Consider the following 24,188-nt stretch of genomic DNA (forward strand, 5'->3'; position numbering starts at 1 on the left):
CTCTCCCCATGATTCCGGCCCAAACATGACTCCGCCACCTCCTTGCTGACGTGGCAGCCTTGTTGGGACATGGTGGCCATCCACCAACCATCCACTCCTCCATCCATCTGGACCATCCAGGGTTGCACGGCACTCATCAGTAAACAAGACTGTTTGAAAATTAGTCTTCATGTATTTCTGGGCCCACTGCAACCGTTCCTGCTTGTGAGCATTGGTTAGGGGGGGCCCAGTAGTAGGTTTATGCACAACTGCAAGCCTCTGGAGGATTCTACGCCTTGAGGTTCGCGGGACTCCAGAGGCACCAGCAGCTTCAAATACTTGTTTGCTGCTTTGTAACGGCATTTTAGTAGCTGCTCTCTTAATCCCATGAATTTGTCTGGCAGAAACCTTCATTAAGGTTTTATCTGCACCAACTGTGCTCTGAATCAGCCACAAATCTCTAGTTTTCGTGAAGTATCCAATGTTTTCATACCTTGTCCAAGGCATTGCACTATTTGACGCTTTTCGGCAGCAGAGAGATCCTTTTTCTTTCCCATATTGCTTGAAACCTGTGGCCTGCTTAATAATGTGGAACATCCTTTAGTAGTTTTCCTTTAATTGGGCTCACCTGGCAAACTAATTATCACAGGTGTCTGAGATGGATTTCAGTGATCCAAAGAGCCCTGAGACACAATACCATCCATGAGTTGAATTGAAAAACAAAAAACGTAATGTTTAGGACACTTAAATCCAATTTGCATAATAATTTGGACCGTGGTGTCGGGGTTTGTTTTTTGGTTGTTTTTTTTTCCCCCCTGTCACTGAATGCTGAACACACTTAATAGTTCTGATGAAGCAATTTTAATTTATGGCTGTATAAATATTGACAGACTGCCTATTCTCTACCAATAGCATGTTTGGCTTGAACACTGAGAAGGATCTACTGAAACAATCCACACAGAGAGATTGATTTCCACTCAGGGTCATTGGTACCGCCCAATCAGTCACATGTGTTTGCCTTCACGTGTTAAGAAATCATGTTTAATTTTGCTACACATAATCCTCCATACATTTTTGCTGTACATTTCTGAGACAACGTTTGACCAAATTATGACTTTAAAGCAGATCTGATCTTTACAACCATAATGTGTATTTTGCAATTTGGTCTAAATTCTCCGGTGTCGTCTTCCTCCGAGGTTCAAAAGCACAGCAGCTGCTACAAGGCCTGCAGGCCACAGGCGACGAGTCTCAGCAGCTTCAGGCTGCCATCGAGATGTGCCAGCTGCTGGTGATGGGCAACGAGGAGACGTTGGGTGGATTCCCCGTCAAGAGTGTGGTGCCTGCACTGGTAAGCCTCTTTATGGGATAATTCATACAAGAAACTTCAGGGAAAGGACTCCAGGCTGTCTGGACACTTTGTCTTTCGCTGCAGTATCCTTGCTCCCACTCTTGGAAGCGTCTGTGAGGATTCAGCCAGGCACTGAATTCCAGAACAAACAAACACTTTGCCCACGTGATCTGCTATAAGTAGCTGCCATTACTTTCTGACTCTGTTCAGACCTGCCATCTTGTATCCAGATACATCCACATTGCTGCTGAGAGATTACTAATTACGACACTAATGTGCTCATAGGAGGCTCTAACCACCCTGGTATGTCGGTTTAGTGGTTGGAGTCTCAGTGCATCTTAGGTGTGTATTGTCATTGTGATCATATCACGTGCATTTTAAGGAGTCTTGATGTAGTTTCAAGCCGCCTTCTGTTAACAGACCCCGATTCAGTTGCAATGAAAGTAGTGATCCTTCTATGTTCTAAAAATGGGACACTTCACTCAGGCTCAAACATCTAGACTGCTGAAAGCTGGCGAAAAGATGCTTCACAAACTACTTGGCTACATGTTCTAATCTCTCTATGCTTAGGGAGACTTTTCTCCCTATTTTGGACGACTCATATGGTCGCCAATATGAAATTCATGTTTGAATCAAAATAATTCACAGAATTATTATTTCTTATTTCTTGACTGCATCTTAATCTTCCTTCTTCTACAGATCACGTTGTTGCAAATGGAGCATAATTTTGATATTGTAAGTACTCAACGCTCTTCTTAAATCTTAATAGTTAATTAGATCGTTCTGTATTTATTTCTTCTATGTAAAGGTTCTTTAAATACTCAAAGCTATGTAAGGCTATAAAGTGTTGCATGTTTATTCAAATGTTTTCTCATTCTGCCAAATACGTTATTATTTTGAGCATCCTTTGTGCTTTCTATTTGTCTGGAATCAATTAAAATGTTGGACTCTCCTTCACGCATGCAGATGAACCATGCCTCCCGTGCTCTGACCTACATGATGGAAGCGCTTCCTCGATCCTCTGCCGTGGTGGTCGACGCCATTCCTGTCTTTTTGGAAAAGGTTGGATCGGCTCACACTTTCTCCGCCCCTTTTCTCCGGTTTCCCGTCTGGTTCCTTTTGTGTCAGCAGCAGGCGGATATGCTAATGCCTCGCTTCGCCTCTCCCCCTCTGCAGCTTCAGGTGATTCAGTTCATTGATGTAGCGGAGCAGGCACTGACTGCCTTGGAGATGTTGTCACGGCGACACAGCAAAGCCATCCTGCAGGCTGTAAGTGTTCCTCTCCTTCCCTCACCTCTCGCTCTTCCTCTTTGATTATCTGATCTGATTGTGTGCTTGTCTTGTTCTTTTTCTTTCTTTGACACATGCTCTGGTGTCCGTTGCTTCTGCAGGGTGGGCTGGCTGACTGCCTACTCTACTTGGAGTTCTTCAGCATCAACGCCCAGAGGAATGCCTTGGCCATCGCTGCCAACTGCTGCCAGAGCATCACACCGGACGAGTTCCACTTTGTGGCTGATTCTTTACCTCTGCTGACTCAACGACTCACACACCAGGTCACTGCTAGCCCCGGTTGTGGAATATAGAGCGACGAATGGACTCATGAATTTGCTATCTGTGCAAGTTGAGCTTGTATGACCGTCCTAGATAGCAGTCACAATTATGACGCTATCTCCTTGTTTTCTTTTTGTAAAATTGTTCAATGTATTATTACAAGTTGTGTTTTACTCCTCTACTATAGTGGTGTAAAAAGAACAAAAACACACAATTGGTGTCAGCCATAGTGTCAGAGGGTAGCATTCTTTACATTTCTCAAAAAGAATGTGCTGCATGTTCTCTGTGATTATGCATTGCTCTGCATTTAGACTGTTTCATCAACTATGCGTTCTTTCTACTCTCTCCAGGATAAAAAATCAGTTGAAAGCACTTGCCTCTGTTTCGCCAGACTGGTCGACAACTTTCAACACGAGGAGGTTTGTTGACACGCAGCTCTTATCAAGCACTCAAACTGTGTGTCCATGAAGTGTTTCCCTGTTATCCTTCAGTTCTGTTTCTGTGCCATCCACAGAACCTGCTGCAGCAGGTGGCCTCGCGGGATCTGCTGACCAACATCCAGCAGCTGCTGGTGGTCACCCCTCCTGTGCTCAGCTCAGGGATGTTCATCATGGTGGTGCGCATGTTCTCGCTCATGTGCTCGAACTGCCCCTGCCTGGCGGTGCAGCTGATGAAGCAGAGTGAGTCAAACACACACCAGTGAAACATGTGCACTACCTACACACTGTCACATCTGTTAACTATGAACTAACTACAAACTATTAAGAATTCAGGGGGTGTGTTCAATGAAATGAGTTCACTTAATCCAAAACAACTTCCTTCAGGTATTCCTGGATTTTTTTGAGATTAAAACAAAGAATGTACATTTTTCACCCATCATATGCATTCTAGACTCAAAAAGGATTGTAGGATGCTTTAAAAAAAATAAAAATAAAAAATATGAAGTCTGCTCTGGTCCTGTGAAGTCATCAAATATCTAATCATATACAGGTCTGTTGGAGTTTGACCCCTGAGAGCATAAATCAACATGGCTGTGTGACGTGGTGTTTTTCAGACATAGCAGAGACCCTGCGGTTCCTCCTGTGCGGTGCGTCAAATGGTAGCTGCCAGGAACAGATCGACCTGGTCCCTCGAAGCCCCCAGGAGCTCTACGAACTCACCTCCCTCATATGGTACCACATGAGATACACTGCAAAGAGCTTCCTTATTTTAGACATTTTCAAGTAATAGAGGTTATGTCTCTGTAGGTCTCCCCCCCTCTTCCACTTTGTCTAGGTCACACCTCAGATATTTTCCAGTGAAAGGAAATGGAAAACTATTAACTAGGGATGCATTTAAAGTCCCTGTAAAGTGAATTGATTTGTTCCTAAATACATTACACATGTTAGAAAGTAATTGCTGAAAACATGTGAAAAGACTGAAAGATGTACTGAATTGTGGCGCTAGACCGTTAAACTGTTTCTCACCATTTTTGTGGTCCAGATTTTTTGGGCGGGGCTAAATCGCGACACAATGTATACAAGGTCATATGTTTGGCCCCGCCCCCAAAACTTTATAAACACCAGGTCAGATCGTCGGAGACGGACCATCAGTGGTGAAATAAGCTAAGCCTACGGAACCTAAGGAGTTTGGGATAAAACGCTGTTTTGTGAATAAACAAACAAAATAAACACCTGAGTAAAGATGTCGTCAGGGAGACTGTGAGCTCATGCCCCCCCCCCGGCATTGAGCTTGCGGTGTCGCACGCACAGCGGAGATTCTCCACTCTGCACCCACTGGCAGGAAAATAAATCGGCGCCGATGTGCTCAGAAAGAGAGAGGGGGAAAAAGGGGGGGGGGGGGGTCATAGAACCCGGCCTGGCCTGTCATTCAAATTTGGCTGGGTGGTTAATAACACACTGTTCTGTGGTGTGACAATAACTCGGAACACCATTTTATTTTCATTTTACAGTACTTTCACAAACGTGAAAAGGAAATACTTAATCAGTGTTTTTACGCCTTAAACATTGGCCTTAACATAGTACCGAAGTGTTACTTTGTCTGAAAAGTATAGACTTAGACCTAATATGTGACCAATTCAACATATTGATTGATGAGTAATCCACTTTAACCTTGTCCATGAGAAAATACTTCTGTGTCCGTAAAGCAGAACACTATGTCCTCTAGTTTCCGGAAGTTGATGTCGCTCTTGGTATTTGATTGTCACCATTGGTCATGTATTACAAAAACATTTCACGGAATTCAGTCTTTTCTTGAATCGTGAACAACAATGAAAAAATTGAGCAGCGCACATTTAACAACTGACATTTGCAGATTTTCAGTCTCTTCTGCGCACGCACTTATCAAGAGCTGTCTCTAAGGAGCTCAAATGTAAAGATAGACCAGACAGACCGCCGGAGTCTTGTGTCTCCCGCACTCGTGAGAGACAAAATATCTTGCCAGGCAAAATTCCTGTGATATTTTGACACCAAAGTGGTTGTTTGTGCTGCAGACTTGCAGCGCTGACATTAAACACTAATTAGACCCTCATGAGTCGGCCGTAATTCCAAAAGTTGCTCCTCCATTTTCAGAAGTCCACACTCGCTGACTTGCTTCTTTCTTTGGCCTTGCAATCGCCACACCATCTCAGTGGCCGCTGAAAATTCCCATTGCGATTTGAGGCTTTGATGCGCACATACAGAATTATTGCAAGACCAGCCCCCCCAGCCAACTACTTTTAAACTGTTTGTTGTTTTTGGTATTTACATCTGAGACACCACTTTTGCTGTTTGTAGAGTTGTCATTTGAGAACGTAGCCATGATCATAGCTACATATTCAATGTGTCTCGCCCCTGGTGCTCTTTCAAACAGAAACAGTGGGATTTTAAAAAACTGTTCTTGCGTATGGCGTTTGCCTAATTGTGCCCTGTTGTCTCCAAAGTGAGCTGATGCCCTGTCTGCCAAGGGAGGGCATCTTTGCGGTGGACGTCATGCTGAAGAAGGGCAGCGCTCAGACCACAGAGGGGGCCATCTGGCAGTGGAGGGATGACCGGGGGCTCTGGCACCCGTACAACCGTATCGACAGCCGCATCATCGAGGTGCGTGAACATCAGCGGGCGCTCAATCACAAATATCTCTGATTGACGATGGAGAGATCATTAGTGTGGATGTCGCGTTTGTTGCTGTTCTCAAATGTTATCGCATTACATGTATGTCTTGTTGAACAGATAGTGCTGATGAAATTTAAATAAAGGTTATTAGGTGTTATTGCTACAATATTGGGAACATTGCATTGAAGTCATAGATCAACATAAAATTGCTTCAATTTGTGAAAGCGTTTTTTCTCAATTTAAAATGACCCTAGATTCTTTAAATTTTTTATTGAGAACCTGAAATCGTATAGGTTTTCCAAAATAAAGCATTGTTTTTAAGTTGATCCAATGACTCAATCCCATATAAATTGAATGGGCGCCAGTCCTCACTTTCATTGCGCCATGGGGGTTGTTCATCGCGCGTGCTGGCCAGTAGAAGGTCGCGCTGGTATCAGGGGACCTCCTCCCCCGCAGGAGGGAGGCCGCAGCGAGCACTCAGTCCATGGCTCCGGGAAGTGACGAGGTTCCGGCAAGGGGCGTTGTAACCTAGGTGTACATTTTATTTGTATTTGTAACAAACTGTTATTGAAACGTGACCAATAAGGTTCAAATTTGTCTGGTAAATTCTTTACAGACACCGGACTGAGTTTTACGACTGTGGTGTAAAAGTGCAATTTCACTCAAACTGTAGGGGTGCAAATACCAAAAGTAACATAATGCTGCTTATTATTTTTAATTTTTTTTCAGTCTGTTTGGAATGTGTCACATTACTTTTTACATAAAATATAATTGTGTGTGTGTGTGTGTGTGTGTGTGTGTGTGTGTGTGTGTGTGTGTGTGTGTGTGTGTGTGTGTGTGTGTGTGTGTGTGTGTGTGTGTGTGTGTGTGTGTGTGTGTGTGTGTGTGTGTGTGTGTGTGTGTGTGTGTGTGTCTGCAGACAGCACACCAGAACGGGGAGGACGAGATCAGCTTGTCTACGTTGGGACGCGTCTACACCATCGACTTTAACTCTATGCAGCAAATCAACGAAGACACCGGCACAGCACGCGGGATCCAGAGGAAACCCAATCCCCTCGCTAACCCCAACACCGGTAGGCTGCATCTGAATCCACTGTATTACATCACAAAGTAACGGCAGCGTAATGAGATGAAAATGGTTCAGTATATGTATCAGATGTTCATATTGCCTAGAGCGGTTGACTGCTTCTCAATATGGGGTCCGAGGACCACCGGTGGTTGTTAAAAGAGGTCCTGAGAAAAAGTGATTACATTATGCCAAATGCTACCACTGTTAGAGAATGTACATTAATATAGTTTTACTGTAGTTTAACCAAGATTAGTATTAAAGGTATGGAAATTCGGACTAAATAATGTCTAACAATAAAAATAGCTTCTTACTTTCTGATTTAAATAACAGATAACAGCACCAAATTCCTGTTCATAATACGACTTGGCGCCATCTGGTGGAGACTCAGGCAGTCACGATCATAAAATTTCACACGAAATTGCGATTAATGAATTACACAATCATAGTAAAAGCCTTTAATGGTGTAATAATACACATCCATCTCAAAATTTCGGTCGACAGTTCATGCATCTCAACCCAACTGATGGAAATGCACATAATTGTGTCTTTATTAATTGCAACATTTTCCACATTGGCTTGAAATTCCCCTTACATTTGGATTAAAACATAATAATAATAATATATATAGCTGCAGGCAGCAATTCTTTGGGTCCAGTTTACGGACCTCAGTGGGTTTCAGCGATTGTCGTGTTCCAGATACAGGTACTCCTCACTTAACGACCGAGTTCCATTCCTAGGACCAGGTCGTTAAGTGAATTGGTCGATCAGCGAGGACCCGTGTTATTTCACGGTAAGGGGGCGTGGCCATTGTGAACGCTAGTGTAGTGAATACTGACAGACTGCAGGAACGAGACTAAAAAAGGTGATATGATGCTTTATGCTGAGACGCCGTGGTATTGTATGCAGTGTACAATACAGACTTGTCAGAGCTGGTCCTAAGTACCTGTTGTTAAACAGATAGGTCGTTAGGTGAGGAGTATTTGTGCTTCGAGCCCGGAAAACACCCAAGAAGATTAAAATAAAATAATTTTGTAAACTTATATTTTTGTAAAACGCAGCATGCCTTACAGTTTTCAGAGTTTCCTTTAACGCAGCATCAACTCAAGTTGTCCACGCGTTGCACGTGGCTGGATGCGAATGCGTTCCGAGAGACAAACCTTGGACTTGTATAACTTTGGATTATTATTGGATTATGTCACAAAGCGGTCGCTCCTGAAACTAATCAAATTGTCAACGTTCTTCTACTTCTGGTGAAATGACGACAGGTTTTCACTAATTTGTGCTCCAAATATACATCGATTTTGATCAAATTCAACCAACCACATGTCTGAAACATCCCAGTTCTAACAAGACCTCAGACCTGTGTGTCCTGCGAGCTGGACCCTCTGGGGTCCAGGTGAGTTGCATTAGTCAGGAATTACACGGTTAGGGTTAGTTTTCTTGTAACGCAGCATCAGTTCAAACCAATTTTCTGAGTTCTTGTCATCTTGAAATGTTGAAATGTCTGAACTGTCCCGAATCCAACGATAACTTATGTCTGTGGGTCTGGTGGTTGCGATGCACTCGACACTTTTAGCCGGATAAATGCCAAGGAAAATAAATTATAATAAAAATACGCAAACAATCCAAAAACAATGAAGTTCCAGCCCTGCGGGCTGGACCAATAACAATGGAAAAAAAATTGTAATCGACTCCAAAATTGAATCTGTGATTCTGTAATTGCGATGGCTCTCGGGGAGACAACCGCAATCTTTATATGTCTGAGGCAGTCTGTCCAGTATTCACTCATAACGCCCATTTGTGGACTAAACAGAAACCTTTTAATTACTATGAGAATCGCCGTCCAGAACCCTTCTAACATGACTACAACCTTTTGACCTTCAGGGAGTCACCAAGAGGTGCGTCGAGAAGATGCGCGGGCCCAGCTGATGAAGGACGACCCAGAGCTGGCAAAGTGCTTCATCAAAACCTTGTTTGGCGTCCTGTACGAGGTGTACAGCTCCTCCGCCGGCCCCGCCGTCAGACACAAGTGCCTTAGAGCCATCCTCAGGATCATCTACTTTGCAGACGCAGAGCTGCTGAAGGACGTCCTGAGGAACCACGCCGTGTCCAGGTGAGGCCAAATTGGATGTAAAGCAGAAGTTAAACATACTGTCAAAATCTCAAATAAAAAAGTTTCCCTATTAGGGAACTAAGCAACCCAGTGTACCAGTCCAATTAAAAAGCTTCTATGTGGTAAATTGACCCGTGGCTGTGTTTCTACGTTTACTTTACAGCCACATTGCGTCCATGCTGTCCAGTCAGGATCTGAAGATTGTAGTGGGCTCTCTGCAGATGGCAGAGATCCTAATGCAGAAGTTGCCTGATGTCTTCAGTGTCTATTTTAGAAGAGAAGGTAATCAATAATACTGTGATAGATTATTCTACTGCATAATCATTCCTCCAGAGGGAGCAGCCTCCCCTGACAAAACAGATGATATGCTGTTTCCCCCTCCAGTGGGTAACTATGGTTTTCTATATAGCAGGAATATAATATCCCTTTAGCATTTGCCGCAGTGCATCCAAAGCGTAAGAGTCCTTTTTCTAGTCTCTTATTTTAGCGTGGATGTAGCTAAAGAGCTAATTTGCAAAGGATATTTTTTCTTTTTTTCACGATATAACATAGGTTAAATAGGAGGTTTTCGTAAATTACAAATATCGATGTATTTGAGAGGTTATTTGAAACCTTTTTATAACAGATTATTAAGCGATCACTGCGGCAATGTCCTCAATGTCTCACTCGGGAGCTTCTGTCACATTGTACTGCGGTAGTCACCCGAATACAGCGACGAATGGTTTCTTTAAGCTGTTGAGTAGTTTTAAACGTGTCTCTGCTTTGTAGGTGTGATGCACCAGGTGAAGAACCTAGCAGAGTCTGAGAGCTTCCTAGTTACCAGCCCCCCCAAGGCGTGCACCAGCGGCACCGCCAGTCTGTGTACAACCACCATCAGCACCGCGTCGACCACTGCCGCGACCAACGCCACTCCCGACCTGGGCTCCCCCAGCTTCCAGCACAGTATGGACGACTCGCTGGACCTCAGTCCACAGGGGTAAGTGTCGAGTCCGCTAATATGTTGGGCTATAATTGAATCCTTTCCTCCCCAAATGTGATTTGTTTATTTAATTGTTAGGTGTACTTTGCGAGTATCTCAACAATGTAAGAGCAACTGTTTTTTTCTCCCCCTATTCTCAAGGCGGTTAAGTGACGTCCTTAAGAGGAAACGGCTACCTAAAAGAGGGCCTAGAAGGCCCAAGTATTCCCCCCCAAGGGATGATGACAAAGTAGACAATCAGGGTAAGTCTCTTAATTACTTTTCCACTTAAACATTGTAATCAAATCAGTTGTTTTAGTGGAGTTGCATTCTGAGTACTTGCATTCTGAGTACAGTAAAACTTTGAGAAATATTATCTCCTTTTGTTGTTGTTTTTTTTTTTTTTTTTTTTTTTTTTTTAAATACTGAAAACTATTCTCTGGCTAACCACAGCTAAGAGTCCTACCACTACTCAGTCCCCCAAATCATCCTTCCTGGCCAGTCTTAATCCTAAGACGTGGGGAAAGCTAGGCGCCCAGACGAATAGCGCCAACTCTGAGCCATCACGCACAGCGGGGGTCAGCGGCCTGGCGAGGGTGCCGCCCAAAGATTCAATCTCAAACAACAGGTATTGTCATGACTTAGACGGACGTCTTCAAGCACCGCCAAAACCCATAGCAGCCGTCATGACAACAAGGGGAACAGCACGAATGCATTGCACATATGACTGTTGTTTCATGTGTCTCCAGGGACAAGATCAAGGCCTGGATCAAAGAACAGGCCAGCAAGTTCGTCGAGCGCTACTTCAACTCTGAAAATGTGGACGGAAGCAACCCTGCGCTGAATGTACTGCAGAGACTCTGTACGGCCACCGAGCAGCTCAACCTGCAGGTACAGACCCTGCGCCGGACCAGACACACAGCTGCTCAATTTCAAAAGCCACGGCGGGAGTCTGGCTCCAGGGTGTTTTCTGAAGGTCGATTTTGGGTCCCGCTTCGCAGGTCGATGGAGGAGTGGAGTGTCTGGTTGAAATCTCCAGCATCGTGTCAGAGTCTGACGTTTCGTCGTTTGAGATCCAGCACAGCGGCCTGGTGAAGCAGTTGCTGATCTACCTGACCTCCAGCAGCGACAGGGACCTGGTGAGCCGCGACGTTCGGCTCAAGAGGTTCCTGCATGTCTTTTTTGGCTGTCCGGTAAGATGACAAATGTAATATTTTGAATATATTTGTTATATCGCCGTAGGGCTGGGCGATATATTAAGAGAGCGCAGTGCATTTATGGCTGGCACATTGTCCGTTACACTATTCTCAGAAACCACGGGTAGCAGTAGAGAGAAAGTACAGTGTGAAGCAGGAAGTAGTAAACGAAGAAGAGGCTAGACAGCGCGCAAACACACGCCATTGGAGTTTGTGCCGAGGAGGAATTGCTGTTCGTGGTGGTGGAAACGACCAAAGCGGCGGTCTGTCGGGCCGTTCCATGCAGAGACAGGAGAGGGAGGGGGGTTGCCGTTATGTTCTGCTCAGCATTTTTATCACAGAGGAACTTACTGAACCGCTCTGTTCTGGAATGGCCCTTTCAAGAGTCAAAAAGTGTGTAATTATTCTCCCTCATTGCAACACTCTAAAAACAAACGCCACATAAATACAAATAAAAACGTTATTTGTTAACTGCACTTTTCAACGACCCTGTTCATTTACAATAAAATCACTAAACATGAATGAGCTGTTTGCGTATTCTATTTTGTCACTGCGTCAAAAAGTAATTTGTGGACTTGAATTTCACATCTGACTTGTGCTGTGGATCAATGTGATTACATCTATTATGTCCCTTATCAGATCCAGTCGCTTTGCCCAATATCTGTCCCAATACTGTGCTATTTGATTTTGTCAATATCGCCCAGCCTTATTGGGAGGATATATTAGAAAACGTCTGTTTTGCTATTCAACTGTGCTGAAGGGCCGTTGGAGCTCAACCTTCTCCGCTGTTCCATGTGCTTTCCAGGTTCCTGGAATGGAGCCAGTGGGTCCTCTGGAGCCCTTGGAGAATGGGCCTCTCCTGGCGCTGGTGCACAAAATGAACAACTGCCTTAGTCAAATGGAGCAGTTTCCTGTCAAAGTGCACGATTTTCCGAGTGGCAATGGCAGCGGGAGTAGGTGAGCGGGGGTGTCGGTGTTCTGCGCTCTTGTCAACACGACACTTGTTAGTTATTCGCCAATTTCCGCATTTGTATTCCCTGCCCCATTCACCGAGCTGCTGCTCTAGATGCCGGTGTTCTCTCTGAACTGTATTTGTATTTAGATGTGTGTGTCTCTTTGTGTCTCTTCAGGGGTTCTCAGGCACTGAAGTTCTTCAACACTCACCAGCTCAAGTGTCAGCTGGAGAGACATCCAGACTGCTCCAACGTGAAACAGTGGAAAGGCGGCCCGGTGAAGATCGACCCCCTGGCCTTGGTGCAGGCCATCGAGCGATACTTGGTAGTTCGAGGCAAGTTTCTGGATAACACATGCACACTTTAAAAAAAATCTCATCTACATGTTGTGCATGTATGTGCTTCTGTGCATCAAATAAGAGGCAATACAACATTTATTGTTTTTGATGTTGTTTGCTCTTTGTTAATTGTACCTTTTTGACTTGACCCATGGAGCACTGCCCCCGTAGTGCACATTTCCTGGGGAAAATTCAGTTGTTAGAGCAGAGAAGTTGACAAAACAGTTTAAGTAAAAAGAGATAAAACTAGAAATGAGAATGTATGTCCACATATAAACAGAAGGTAAGGGAGTACCACCATGTAGCCAACCTGCGCAGGTGCCATGAGGTAAAATACAAAGTGTGCGTGTGTGTGTGTGTCGTCCCTATATGTTTGCAGCCTTATAAACTTTTTGAGTGTGGTCACTTAAACGGCTTTCTCTTTAGGTTATGGAAGAATCAGAGAGGAGGACGAGGACAGTGACGACGACGGTTCAGATGATGAAATCGACGAATCACTGGTACAAATTAAAGCGATCTAATACTGCTTATTTTGGTTGTCTTTCTGGACATAACTTTCTGTAAACGGAAGCCATAAGCATAATCTGTTGCCTGACTCTTCAGGCGGCTCAGTTCCTGAATTCAGGCAGCGTGCGGCACAGACTACAGTTCTACATCGGGGACCACCTGCTACCTTACAACATGACGGTTTACCAGGCCGTACGGCAGTTCAGCCTCCACGCAGAGGAGGAGAGAGAGTCCACGGATGACGAGGCAAACCCACTTGGGCGAGCTGGCATCTGGACCAAAACGCACACCATATGGTATGATATGTATGCTATTTATTTATGTGGTTGCTGTTGTTGTGTTGTCTTTGAACGAGTTGTAAATCTTGGATTTTAGTTTAACCAATCAATTTCCCCTCATCACCCGGTCTTGACAAGAAAATAATTTTATTGAAATGACAGATCTCCTGGGTCGCAGTTGATCTAATAGGCTTGTTATTGTGCTCCATGATATTGGTGACATGTGGTCCTTATTATCCCCACGCTCTCTATAGTGTTATTTGAGGGAAGAGGGAGCCTATATACACTCACCAGCCACTTTATTATGTACACCTTGCTACTACTGGGTTGGACCCCCTTTTGCCTTCAGAACTGCCTTAATTTTTCATGGCATAGATTCAACAAGGTGTTGGAAACATTCCTCAGAGATTTTGGTCCATATTGACATGATAGCATCGCAAGGCGCAGTTGCTGCAGATTTGTCAGCTGCACATCCATGATGCCAATCGCACGTTCCACCACAACCCAAAGGTCCTCTATTGGATTGAGATCTGGTGAGTGTGGAGGCCATTGGAGTACAGTGTACTCATTGTTTTGTTCAAGAAAGCAGTTTGAGATGATTTAAGCTTTGTGACATGGTGCATTATCCTGCTGGAAGTAGCCATCAGAAGGTGGGTACACTGTGCTCATAAAGGGATGCACATGGTCAGCAACAATACCCAGGTATGCTGTGGCGTTTAAACCATGCTCAATTGGTACTAAGGGGCCCAAAGTGTGCCAAGAAAATATCCCCCACACCATTACACCACCACCACCAGCCTGAACCGTTGATACAAGGCAGGATGGATCCATGCTTTATGTTGTTCACGTCAAATTCTGACCCGACCATGTGAATGTCGCAGCTGAAATCGAGACTCATCAGATCAGGCAACTTTTTTTCCAATCTTCTATTGTCCATTTATGGTGAACCCGTGCAAATTGCAGCCTCGGTTTCCTGTTCTTAGCTGACAGGAGTGGCACCCGGTGTGGTCTTTTGCTGCTGTAGCCCATCTGCTTCAAGGTTCGACATGTTGTGTGTTCAGAGATGGTTTTTTATGTACCTTGGTTGTAACAAATAGTTATTTGAGTTCCTGTTGCCTTTCTATCATCTTGAACCAGTCTGCCCCTTCTCCTTTTGACCTCTGACATCAACAAGGTATTTTCCTCCACACAACTGCCACTCACTGGATATTTTCTCTTTTTCGGACCATTCTCTGTAAACCCTAGAGATGGTTGTGTGTGGAAAATCCCAGTAGGTCAGCAGTTTCTGGAATACTCAGACCAGCCCGTCCGGCACCAACAACCATGCCACGTTCAAAGTCACTTAAATCCCCCTTCTTCCCCATTCTGATGCTCGGTTTGAACTTCAGCAGGTCATCCTCACCATGTTTACATGCCTAAATGCAATGAGTTGCTGCCATGTGATTGGCTGATTAGCTATATGTGTTAACAAGCAATTGAACAGGTGTACCTAATAAATTGGCCGGTGAGTGTATAAAAGACTGAGAAGTCATCTCCTCCTCCCTGCAGGTATAAGCCTGTGAGAGAGGATGAGGACGGCAGCAAAGACGTCGTGGGAGGGAAGCGGGGCCGGGCGCAGACGGCTCCGACCAAAACCTCCCCTCGCAACGCCAAGAAACAGGACGAGCTGTGGCATGGTGGGAACCTTTCTGCGGCTAAATCAAACGGGGTAGTTTAATTCAAATGTTTTTTTTAACTGTCCTGTTTGCTCCACCTTGTTTGCTGACCCAGACGGAGTGTGTCCCAGCGTCGTCAGCCCCTTAGAGACATACCTCATCTCGGAACCTCCAGAGACCATAACTTTCGATGACCCCTCCTTAGAGGTCAACCTGCTGCTGAGGGTCCTGCACTCGATCAGTAGATACTGGTTCTACTTATATGATGTAAGGTCATATCACATGAAAAAAATATAAAATAATATATTTTTGACAAATACCTCTGTTGATGATTTGATGATATTCTGGTGACATTTACATTGATATATTTACAATTACACATGGTTTTTTTTCAATAAATCATGAGTAATGTGGATATTACTACGGTATTATTGCAGTTTATAAAATTGCATTGCTTTACTGTAACGAAGCCTTAAAGACAACATTTGCAATAATCCCAGAAGAGATCTAGTCTCATCACTATATCGGTATTATAACGATATATTGCCCAGCCCTACTATATTGCACTTGCATATTATCATTTGCAGTCTTTAAGAATGTGTTGATAATATTGAATATAATTCTCATTATTACATATTAACCTTATAACTTCACATACTGCTTTCATAACGTAATACAAATCTGTATTACCTCAGTGCTCCGTTTGAGCCTGGTTTTACTTTGCAAGACAGTTTGTCAAGCACGGTATGAGCTCCCCAAATGTTGTGTGCAGAACGCTGTATGTAAGGAGATCATCCCCACCAGCGAATTCATCAACAGCAAGCTGACTGCCAAGGCCAACCGTCAGCTTCAGGATCCGCTGGTCATCATGACCGGGAACATTCCCACGTGGCTCATCGAGCTCGGCAAGACCTGGTAAACCCTCTATCTGTTCCTTCCCTTCTAATACCGGGTGTCGAGGAAATATTCAGTCAATTTAGCATCAATGTAGGTTTTAAATAGTGTTTGGGGGGGGAAAAGAAAAGTCTAGAAAAACAGAACACGGTGTCTCTCTCTCCGCAGCCCGTTCTTTTTCCCCTTCGACACGCGGCAGATGTTGTTCTACGTAACGGCCTTCGACCGCGACAGAGCCATGCAGCGCCTCCTCGACACAAACCCAGAGATCAACCAGTCGGATTCTCAGGACAGCAGAGTGGCACCGCGTCTGGACAGGAAAAAGGTGCCGTTCGTTTTTTAAAAGTGGTTAATGCGGAGTGGGAAATGCCAGTAAAGACGCCTGGTTTCCCACTCATGCAGCGATGGCTGTAGTCGTTGCTGTGTTTATGAGCCTATTTGTAGGGCCTTTCTTCTCACCCCAGCGAGAGGTGCATTTTAATTTTGCGTACCCTTGACTGATGACATTGTATTCACATCTCTCTCGCCCCGCTCTCTCCCTCACATTTGTAGAGGACAATAAACCGCGAGGAGCTGCTGAAGCAAGCAGAGTCTGTGATGCAGGACCTCGGCAGCTCCAGAGCCATGTTGGAGATTCAGTATGAAAACGAGGTACAGCCGGTCTCCATTTTAACCCTGGATACAGACCCAGGCTGCAGCAGATTGTGTTTCCCTCTATTAACGACACAAATTTCTCCAGAAACGATGGCCGAGGGAAGACAGGAATGTTACAAACAACGGGTGTTGAAAACAGTAGTTATCAACAGTAGTTGTCAACCTGTGTTGGAATAAGAAATGTAATGTCAGTGTCTCGGGGTTCTGAGTTGACATTGCGTGTTGTGATTCAATGTTATCCGAGGTGACATTGAACGGATGTGGTGGTGGTGCTATGAAAAGAAAAGGATGAAAGCACTGATTTCACAATTTTCAGAGACAAAAATTAGACCAATTGTTCTGGAGGAATTTTTGACGAGTACATACAGAACCTTTTTAGTTGGACCACTATAGCCCCGGGTGGAGCCTCATGTTCTCATCTCCTCTCAGGTGGGCACAGGTCTGGGCCCCACCCTGGAGTTCTACGCCCTGGTGTCCCAGGAGCTACAGCGGGCCGACCTTGGACTGTGGAGGGGCGAAGAGGTCACCCTGGCCAACCCTAAAGGTAGCTCCCCACTCCCCAAGTCATCAAATGTTGAAATGGCTTTTCATTCACAAACCTTCTGAACCAATTTCTCGATGGGTCATGTTGCCGTGAAGTTGCTTTCTGAGAAGACTTAACTGTAAAGTGTGGTTCCCCCCCAAATCAAAGTTCAAAACAGATATTTTGTCTCCGATCAGCTTATCAAAGTTTAGACATTTCTATTCTGTGTTTTTGGCATGTCTAATAGTCTTCACTCTGACCATAATCGCTACTACAGGAAGCCAAGAGGCAACCAAGTACATGTTCAGCTCCAGCGGACTGTTTGCCGTTCCCTTCGGCAGAACGACCAAACCAGCACACATCGCCAAAATCAAAATGAAGTTCCGTTTCCTCGGGAAGCTGATGGCCAAAGCTATCATGGACTTTAGACTGGTAAGGACATCAGAACTGTGCAAAACGATGCTTTAAAAAAAAATTATATGTATGTTGTCTGATCAATGGAAGAAACTCTCGACCCTCCAAAGGAAAGTAAAACTCCTCCCAATGCAGCCTGCCTCCAACAGTCCTCAGTCAGTCCCCAACCTCTCCTTTTCCCCTCCCAGTTGGACCTTCCCCTCGGCCTGCCCTTCTACAAGTGGATGTTGCGACACGAGACCTCCATCAGCTCCCATGATCTGGTCAACATCGACTCTGAGGTGGCCAGTTCCATCCAGCAGCTGGAGGACGTCATCAGCCAGAAGAAGCGGCTGGAGCAGGACCGCTCACAGGTACACATCCAACATCACTTTCACATCGAAGAACTTCACTCAAGTATGTATTTAATATATAGAACAGTCTGCAGCTCCTTAAAACCTCTTAAAATCAGTTTTGCGAATGTCAGGCCTTGAAAATCTATTTGAATTTAGAAGGTTTTAGTTTCTACCGAAGCATTTTGTCTGATTGTATTTGTCCATATTTCTTTTTGTCGAAATGAGTCGTTTTTCTGCATCAGTGTCAACATTTGTGATTTTTATAAAAAATCCAAAGCCTACTGCTGGATACATCCTATATAGTAAGATGATTTGTGTGAAAAATCAGTCCTGAATTTGTTTTTAAAGGGTTTTAGAAGGTATTACATTTAATGCTCAAAATGAACTCATGAAACATTCGTTTTTCCACCAAATACTCAAAGGGTGTCAAAGGTTAGTTCCTCAAGTGGGAACCCACCTACAAAGACAGAACCTCCACATTTGGGATGCTTTGGGATTGCTGTTTTTTTTTTGCTTTTTTGTTTTTAATGAACAGACAAAAAAAGAATACATGAGTAAGATGTTTATTTTCTCTTTAACAGGCCGAACTAGCCTAAAATTAAAAAAATCTGTTGCGATGTGAAATTAGAGGCAACAACTAAGATGCTGCGTACATTAGGAGTTGTTTTTATTAAAAAAATATATATATATTCTTGTGTACTTACTCATCCCCCTGAGGGGAATGAGTTCTCTGCATTTACCAATACTAGTATATTTAAAGTAAAAACCAGAATGGTCAGACTTGTGTGCATGGAGCACAGCGGCGTCACCAGGGGGTTGTGGACCGCACTGGGTGACAGGGCACTGACACCATGATGACGATTTTTGTGCAATGTTTTGGCCAAAATAAACAAAATATAAAGATAGAGGGCTGGTCGACCAGTGCATTTTTAATATTGTAAGACAATAGAGCAATGAGTATCGTATATCATTTATTTATACCTTTTCTGTCGCTATGTTGCAAATCAGCAGCAGAACTGCTTTACGCCAATATTTCATGACAGTGGTTTATGTCTTCCGCACTTGTGAGCCAGTGTAAACAAACATGGAGGAATGTGGCGCTTCAGGAAATGATTCATTGGATCGATTATTACAACATTTTCAGGCCTGCTTCTGCGCCAAGTGGGATTTTGATAATATATGTCGCTTATTTTGCCTCCAATGAATTTGAGAGCCCCGACAAGTGTCTTCCCTTGCTGCACCACATCACAAAGAGGCATTACTATTTTTATTTTTTAATTTAAACCATTTATTAATGTAATATACAGAAAACGCGCTATCGCAATATATTCTTATCGGGATATGAAGTTAGCTATATCGGGAATGAAGATTTTGGCTTTATCGCGCCGGAGTCCACCCATAGCAACCGCCGTTTGCTTTGAGTGGTTGGAATGTCCTCTAGTGGACAAAACATGCATCACAGCTCTCTGCTTGCTGAAAGTATAGGCGCATGGTCGTAAGTAAGCATATAGGATAAATAATACTAATATTGAGCATAACGTTTTTTCAAATTTTTGAATATTAAAAATAATAAAGCATACAAATTCTCAGGGGATTATAGAGGAGCATGTGCAGCCCTAGTATATTTCCTTTTCTCTGTAGCACCTTGAAACATGATAAATGAAGTATAGTATCAATGCTGTGCTGGACTTTCCCTCCCACCAGTCGAGGGAGACGCTGCAGCAGGCCCTGGAGAGCCTGACCATGGAAGGCTGCTTAGTGGAGGACCTGGGCCTGGATTTCACCCTGCCTGGTTTCCCCAACATCGAGCTGAAAAAGGGGGGGAAGGACGTGGCTGTCACCATCTACAACCTGGAGGAGTACCTCAGGGTACGCTGCGCCGTTGTGCCCCCCATATCAATAAGGGAAAATTACTTAGAATATTTCTCATAACTCCTCTATATTCACCCCCCTCTTCAGTTGGTGGTGTACTGGACTCTAAACGAAGGCGTGTCCAGGCAGTTTGAGTCCTTCAGAGAAGGGTTCGAGTCGGTCTTCCCGTTGCACCACCTGCAGTATTTCTATCCAGAGGAGGTGAGAGCACCGCCCACTCCGTAGTTTTTGTGTGACCTTTCCATATGGGCGGTATCTGTAACGCAATTACATAGTTACAAGTTACTGTGATCCATAAAAGTACTTCTGATGTTAATTTTGGCACTATATATGCAGTAAATGTAAGCTGATGATAATTATAATATAATTGTATAATATTTTTTTAACCCTCTCAAGGACAAAATACTTAATTGTGATCACGCTGTATTCGGCTTAAGTTTTTCTCTCAAGACTGGATCAACTTAAAAATGTTTGAATGCCAATTACTTGGGTTGAAATGAAACCCAATGGAAAAAATAATAAACGTAAAATAACAAAAATGCAAAAGTGAAAACATCTTATTCTTGCTTGGACCTGGAACATCCGTACCTTTCAAATTTTCTATTTTTGATCATTTATTACATTTCTGACCAACGAAAAAAGCGGCCTGGTTGTCCTTGTCCTCACCCCTCGTGTCCTCTGTGCTCAGCTGGACCAGCTGCTGTGCGGCAGCAAATCAGAGACGTGGGACGTGAAGACGCTGATGGAGTGCTGTCGTCCCGACCACGGCTACACACACGACAGGTCAGGGAAAGACAACGCCCTTCCATGTAACTGCATGAAGCAAATCCTTGATCATATTGGCCTTTTAAGGTAGTAATATTATGTCATCCCGCTCACAATGACGCTCGATGTTCAGTGAGTGGTTTGACCGCGCCCTCAGCCGCTCCTTTCGGTCCTTGTTTTGACACGTTGCCGTTTCTTTCTCCAGCCGCGCGGTACGCTTCCTGTTCGAGGTGCTGAGCAGCTTTGACGCCGAGCAGCAGAGACTCTTCCTGCAGTTCGTCACAGGAAGCCCGAGACTCCCTGTAGGAGGCAAGTGATCCCACACATCGAAGACGCGTTCAGTTAGAAAGTCGATTTAATAAATAAATAATAAAACAGTTACATTACAGGTCCCAGATTTCCTTTTGAAATGTTATTGTTTGTCGTCCGTCCCCCCAACATCCTTTGCTCTGACACGGTCACTTTCTTTTTTGTAGAGTAGGACTTGAGTATTAAGTGTCGAGGTGGGTTGGTGGGGATAGTGCTTTTATATCCAGAAAAAGTGCAGCTCCCTCATGTACTTGTATATGTTGACAGGTCAGTCTTGCACATTCCAATGTGGCGGCGACATTGGCCTATCGCAGCCACGCGTCAAATCGGTCATCGTGGTGTCTATGCGCGGGCGGAACAAGGATATTCAGCCAATGCAATAATAGAAGAGCTCAATTTGGAAAAGAATACAAAATCCTACTGTATATGGCATTATTTTGGTTTTAAACCCGACGCAACTGGCAAACCGAAGGACGTATCTCGTTTTTAATCCTCATCCGGTGATTCCTTTCACTGTGGCGCTGCACAAACAGAACTACAACTCCCAGTAGCTCTATGGCCGCACATATTATATAGGTCAGAATCACAACGTCTTATTTTGAGGGGCAACAGCTGAATGGCTGCTTCAATCCATGACCGTTCGCCCAACTCCAACTGCCAGTTCCTATTCGCGCATTGCACTTTACAGGTTAATTATTTGCCGAGTTGAATTCTCGAGCAGGCAGACCAATGGAATCTTTGGGTCGGTGACGTCAGTTGGACATCCAGTGAATGAATGATGTTCGTATCAGATCGGTCCCATCTCTGTTTTTTTTCATCTGACAGTGCTGTTATTTTCCGTCATCTTCATCTATATCGACAATTTTACTGACAACAACTATCTGCGCCCCTTTATCAAACTCACCACGGTTGCTGCCCTTCACTTCTTTGTGTTCTTGGCGGGGAAGGTGGACCCTGGAAATATAGTGACATATAGAGGAGCATTGAATGGCTGGTTCTGATAATTTGGCAACTGAATAAAGTATCAAAAATGGGATTCTTTTTCCAAAATAATCATATTGATTACCGACAAAAGTTTTAAAGAAAGTTCTAACTTGTAGCGGTCTGTTGCTGTTCTGCTTGAAAGGGGGCGTGTCCCCATGACCTCAGTTCAAACCTCCGTCATCAGCCAGTGGCAGCGAAAAGCCCTCCAGATGCTGCGTGACGCATATTGAGCATTAAAACCTCCCAAATCCTCCCTCCCAGGTTTCCGCAGCCTGAACCCTCCGCTGACCATCGTGAGGAAGACCTTTGAGTCGACGGAGAACCCGGACGACTTCCTCCCGTCGGTCATGACCTGCGTCAACTACCTGAAGCTGCCCGACTACTCCAGCATAGAGATCATGCGAGAGAAACTGTTGATCGCAGCCCGAGAGGGCCAGCAGTCCTTCCACCTCTCCTGATCTCACCACATCTCAAAGGCCTTCTACAGCGACTGATGAAATCATGACTTCCTTCCGTTTTTTTTTTTGTTTTTGTTTTTGTTTTTTTTGTTTTTATTTGGTGTTTTTTTTTTTTTTTTTTTTTTTTTCCCTTTTCTTTCTTTTTTTTGTAACCCCCCCCCCATACATCAAGGCTATGTGTACAGCCTTCTTGATAAAGAAAGCAGCTTGCAGAAAGTTTAAGACTTCAAATATATATTTGCTGCCCCCGTCTCTTAAAGAAACAAACAAAAAAACCCAGAAAGGCGTTACATGACTCACAGAACTTAAAAAAAAATATATTGAAGAAAAAAAAAAAACGAGAAAAACTTATATCAGTAGTTGAGTAATATTAAAAAAAAAAAAAACAACAAAAAAAGTGGAAAAAATGGGTGACATTTTAAACTGCATTGCTGTGTGATATTTAAAAAAAAAAAAAAAAAGAGAAAAAAAAAAAAGGGATGTTTCCTCCCCCGGAGTGGTGGTGGTGGACGACGTCACCGTGCGGCGGGGAGGACGGGGTGGGGGGGTCGGGGTTCCATCAAGCAAGCTAGGTTCACTTTAGCTCCAAAGATCATTTGTACAGACAAATTTGCAGACTTTGCTCATTCTACACATTTGATAGAATAGCTCTTTGTTATCATGTTCTCTCCCTTCAGTTTCTCTGTTCGCATTCTGTTCTGTATTATATCCCCTCCCCCCCCCCCACCCCAGTTTGTACGTTGCATTTCGGTTCAGCTTTCTCTCTCCTACGTGTGTCTTTGCTTCAAGGTTTGGGAAAAAAAAAAACGAAAAAAAAAACGAAAGTTGCAGTTGGTTGAATGCGGGTAGTGATAAGAGCATTGTACCTTTTTTTTTCTTTTCTATTTTTTGTTTTTTTTCTCCCCCCCGCGACCCGTGTTGAAAGTGTGTTCTGGCCTACTTTTATTACAAGGATTTTCAGCGCAAAATGTTGGGAGGAGCTGCGTCCGGCGGAGTTGGACAAGTGAATTTGTTTTGCTTTACTTTGGTAGAGTAGTGTCTCAGCTGGACCCTTCAGGTGGAGCAGGGGTCTGTCGCAAGACCAATCTCTGAGCAACCCTCAACACACAATGTAGCTGGGCACAAAATGTGGCTGGTCTCATTTTATTGTTTCATGGCCAGATAGCATTTCAAGTTCATTTATGGAGTAAAGTTTATATGCAGTTTCACACCCTGTTTGAGGTGAGAATGTCTGCTTTACTTTTTTCTTTTCTTTTTTTTTTTTTTTTTTTCTATATTTTGTCTTATTTTCTTGCTGTAGTTTTATTTTTTTGCACTGCTGGCTTGGAAAAAACCGTGGTGTGCACCTGCAGTCTGTGGCCAGGGGAGGGCGCCACTGTATGCTCTCCTGGCCCAATCGTTCATGTGCTGGTTTCTAAGATCTGCAATAATTTACTGCATCAGGTTCATGTTTTTACCTGAACATAAATAAAGTAACTGTTTGACTCATTTTTGTTCAGTGTTTTTTATTTATCCATCCGTCTCTGCTGCCACGGCTTGTGAGAATGATCCGTTTTTGGGGATTTTTGTTTGGCTATAAAATTTGGAAGTGTGGAAAAGCAAGTGACACAAACCAATGTATTCGGCATTGCACAAGGATGTATGCAGCAATAACACTGCATTATTGAACGAGCGATTGCGTTACCAATCTTATCGGTTTGAATTTTTCAGCTCAACCAAACAAGACTCGGCTTCCATGAGGCTGTTGCTTGAAAGCAGGAAGGTTTTTTTTTTTTGTTTTTTTTCTGTCACTAAGGGTTAGGATGCAAAGATGAGTGTTCTGCAAGGCTTTCCGCTGTCGCAGTACCTGCTTTTTACAGGACGGCTCCAGTGGTTTGAGGAGACACATTCCACTTTGAAGGGGCCTTGGGGCGGACTATACAAGGCTGTCATCTCATTAACAACCA

General features: G+C 44.0%; 1 protein-coding gene across 4 annotated transcripts in view; it reads left to right on the forward strand.

The window, feature by feature from the left end:
* trip12 (thyroid hormone receptor interactor 12) overlaps positions 1-23,730 on the forward strand; it is a 39,715-nt gene extending 15,985 nt beyond the window's left edge. For all 4 annotated transcript variants that reach the window (XM_080006902.1, XM_080006905.1, XM_080006904.1 and 1 more), the window contains 34 exons: positions 1,176-1,327; positions 2,027-2,062; positions 2,294-2,389; positions 2,504-2,596; positions 2,719-2,880; positions 3,229-3,297; positions 3,393-3,558; positions 3,933-4,050; positions 5,799-5,955; positions 6,887-7,040; positions 8,921-9,149; positions 9,313-9,431; positions 9,918-10,125; positions 10,270-10,370; positions 10,561-10,735; positions 10,857-10,998; positions 11,109-11,300; positions 12,109-12,260; positions 12,434-12,591; positions 13,021-13,094; positions 13,198-13,397; positions 14,928-15,055; positions 15,150-15,301; positions 15,807-15,949; positions 16,097-16,253; positions 16,481-16,579; positions 17,012-17,126; positions 17,383-17,537; positions 17,708-17,872; positions 19,559-19,723; positions 19,814-19,927; positions 20,415-20,509; positions 20,697-20,800; positions 22,046-23,730. In XM_080006902.1, coding sequence (XP_079863028.1) covers positions 1,176-1,327; positions 2,027-2,062; positions 2,294-2,389; positions 2,504-2,596; positions 2,719-2,880; positions 3,229-3,297; positions 3,393-3,558; positions 3,933-4,050; positions 5,799-5,955; positions 6,887-7,040; positions 8,921-9,149; positions 9,313-9,431; positions 9,918-10,125; positions 10,270-10,370; positions 10,561-10,735; positions 10,857-10,998; positions 11,109-11,300; positions 12,109-12,260; positions 12,434-12,591; positions 13,021-13,094; positions 13,198-13,397; positions 14,928-15,055; positions 15,150-15,301; positions 15,807-15,949; positions 16,097-16,253; positions 16,481-16,579; positions 17,012-17,126; positions 17,383-17,537; positions 17,708-17,872; positions 19,559-19,723; positions 19,814-19,927; positions 20,415-20,509; positions 20,697-20,800; positions 22,046-22,242 — 4,742 coding nt within the window. In that variant the 3' untranslated portion in view covers positions 22,243-23,730. The remainder of the gene's footprint in view (positions 1-1,175; positions 1,328-2,026; positions 2,063-2,293; positions 2,390-2,503; positions 2,597-2,718; positions 2,881-3,228; positions 3,298-3,392; positions 3,559-3,932; positions 4,051-5,798; positions 5,956-6,886; positions 7,041-8,920; positions 9,150-9,312; positions 9,432-9,917; positions 10,126-10,269; positions 10,371-10,560; positions 10,736-10,856; positions 10,999-11,108; positions 11,301-12,108; positions 12,261-12,433; positions 12,592-13,020; positions 13,095-13,197; positions 13,398-14,927; positions 15,056-15,149; positions 15,302-15,806; positions 15,950-16,096; positions 16,254-16,480; positions 16,580-17,011; positions 17,127-17,382; positions 17,538-17,707; positions 17,873-19,558; positions 19,724-19,813; positions 19,928-20,414; positions 20,510-20,696; positions 20,801-22,045) is intronic.
* The last annotated feature ends 458 nt before the right edge of the window (positions 23,731-24,188 follow it).

Source organism: Zeus faber, assembly GCF_960531495.2.
Source record: "Zeus faber genome assembly, chromosome: 9".
Lineage (NCBI taxonomy): Eukaryota > Metazoa > Chordata > Actinopteri > Zeiformes > Zeidae > Zeus > Zeus faber.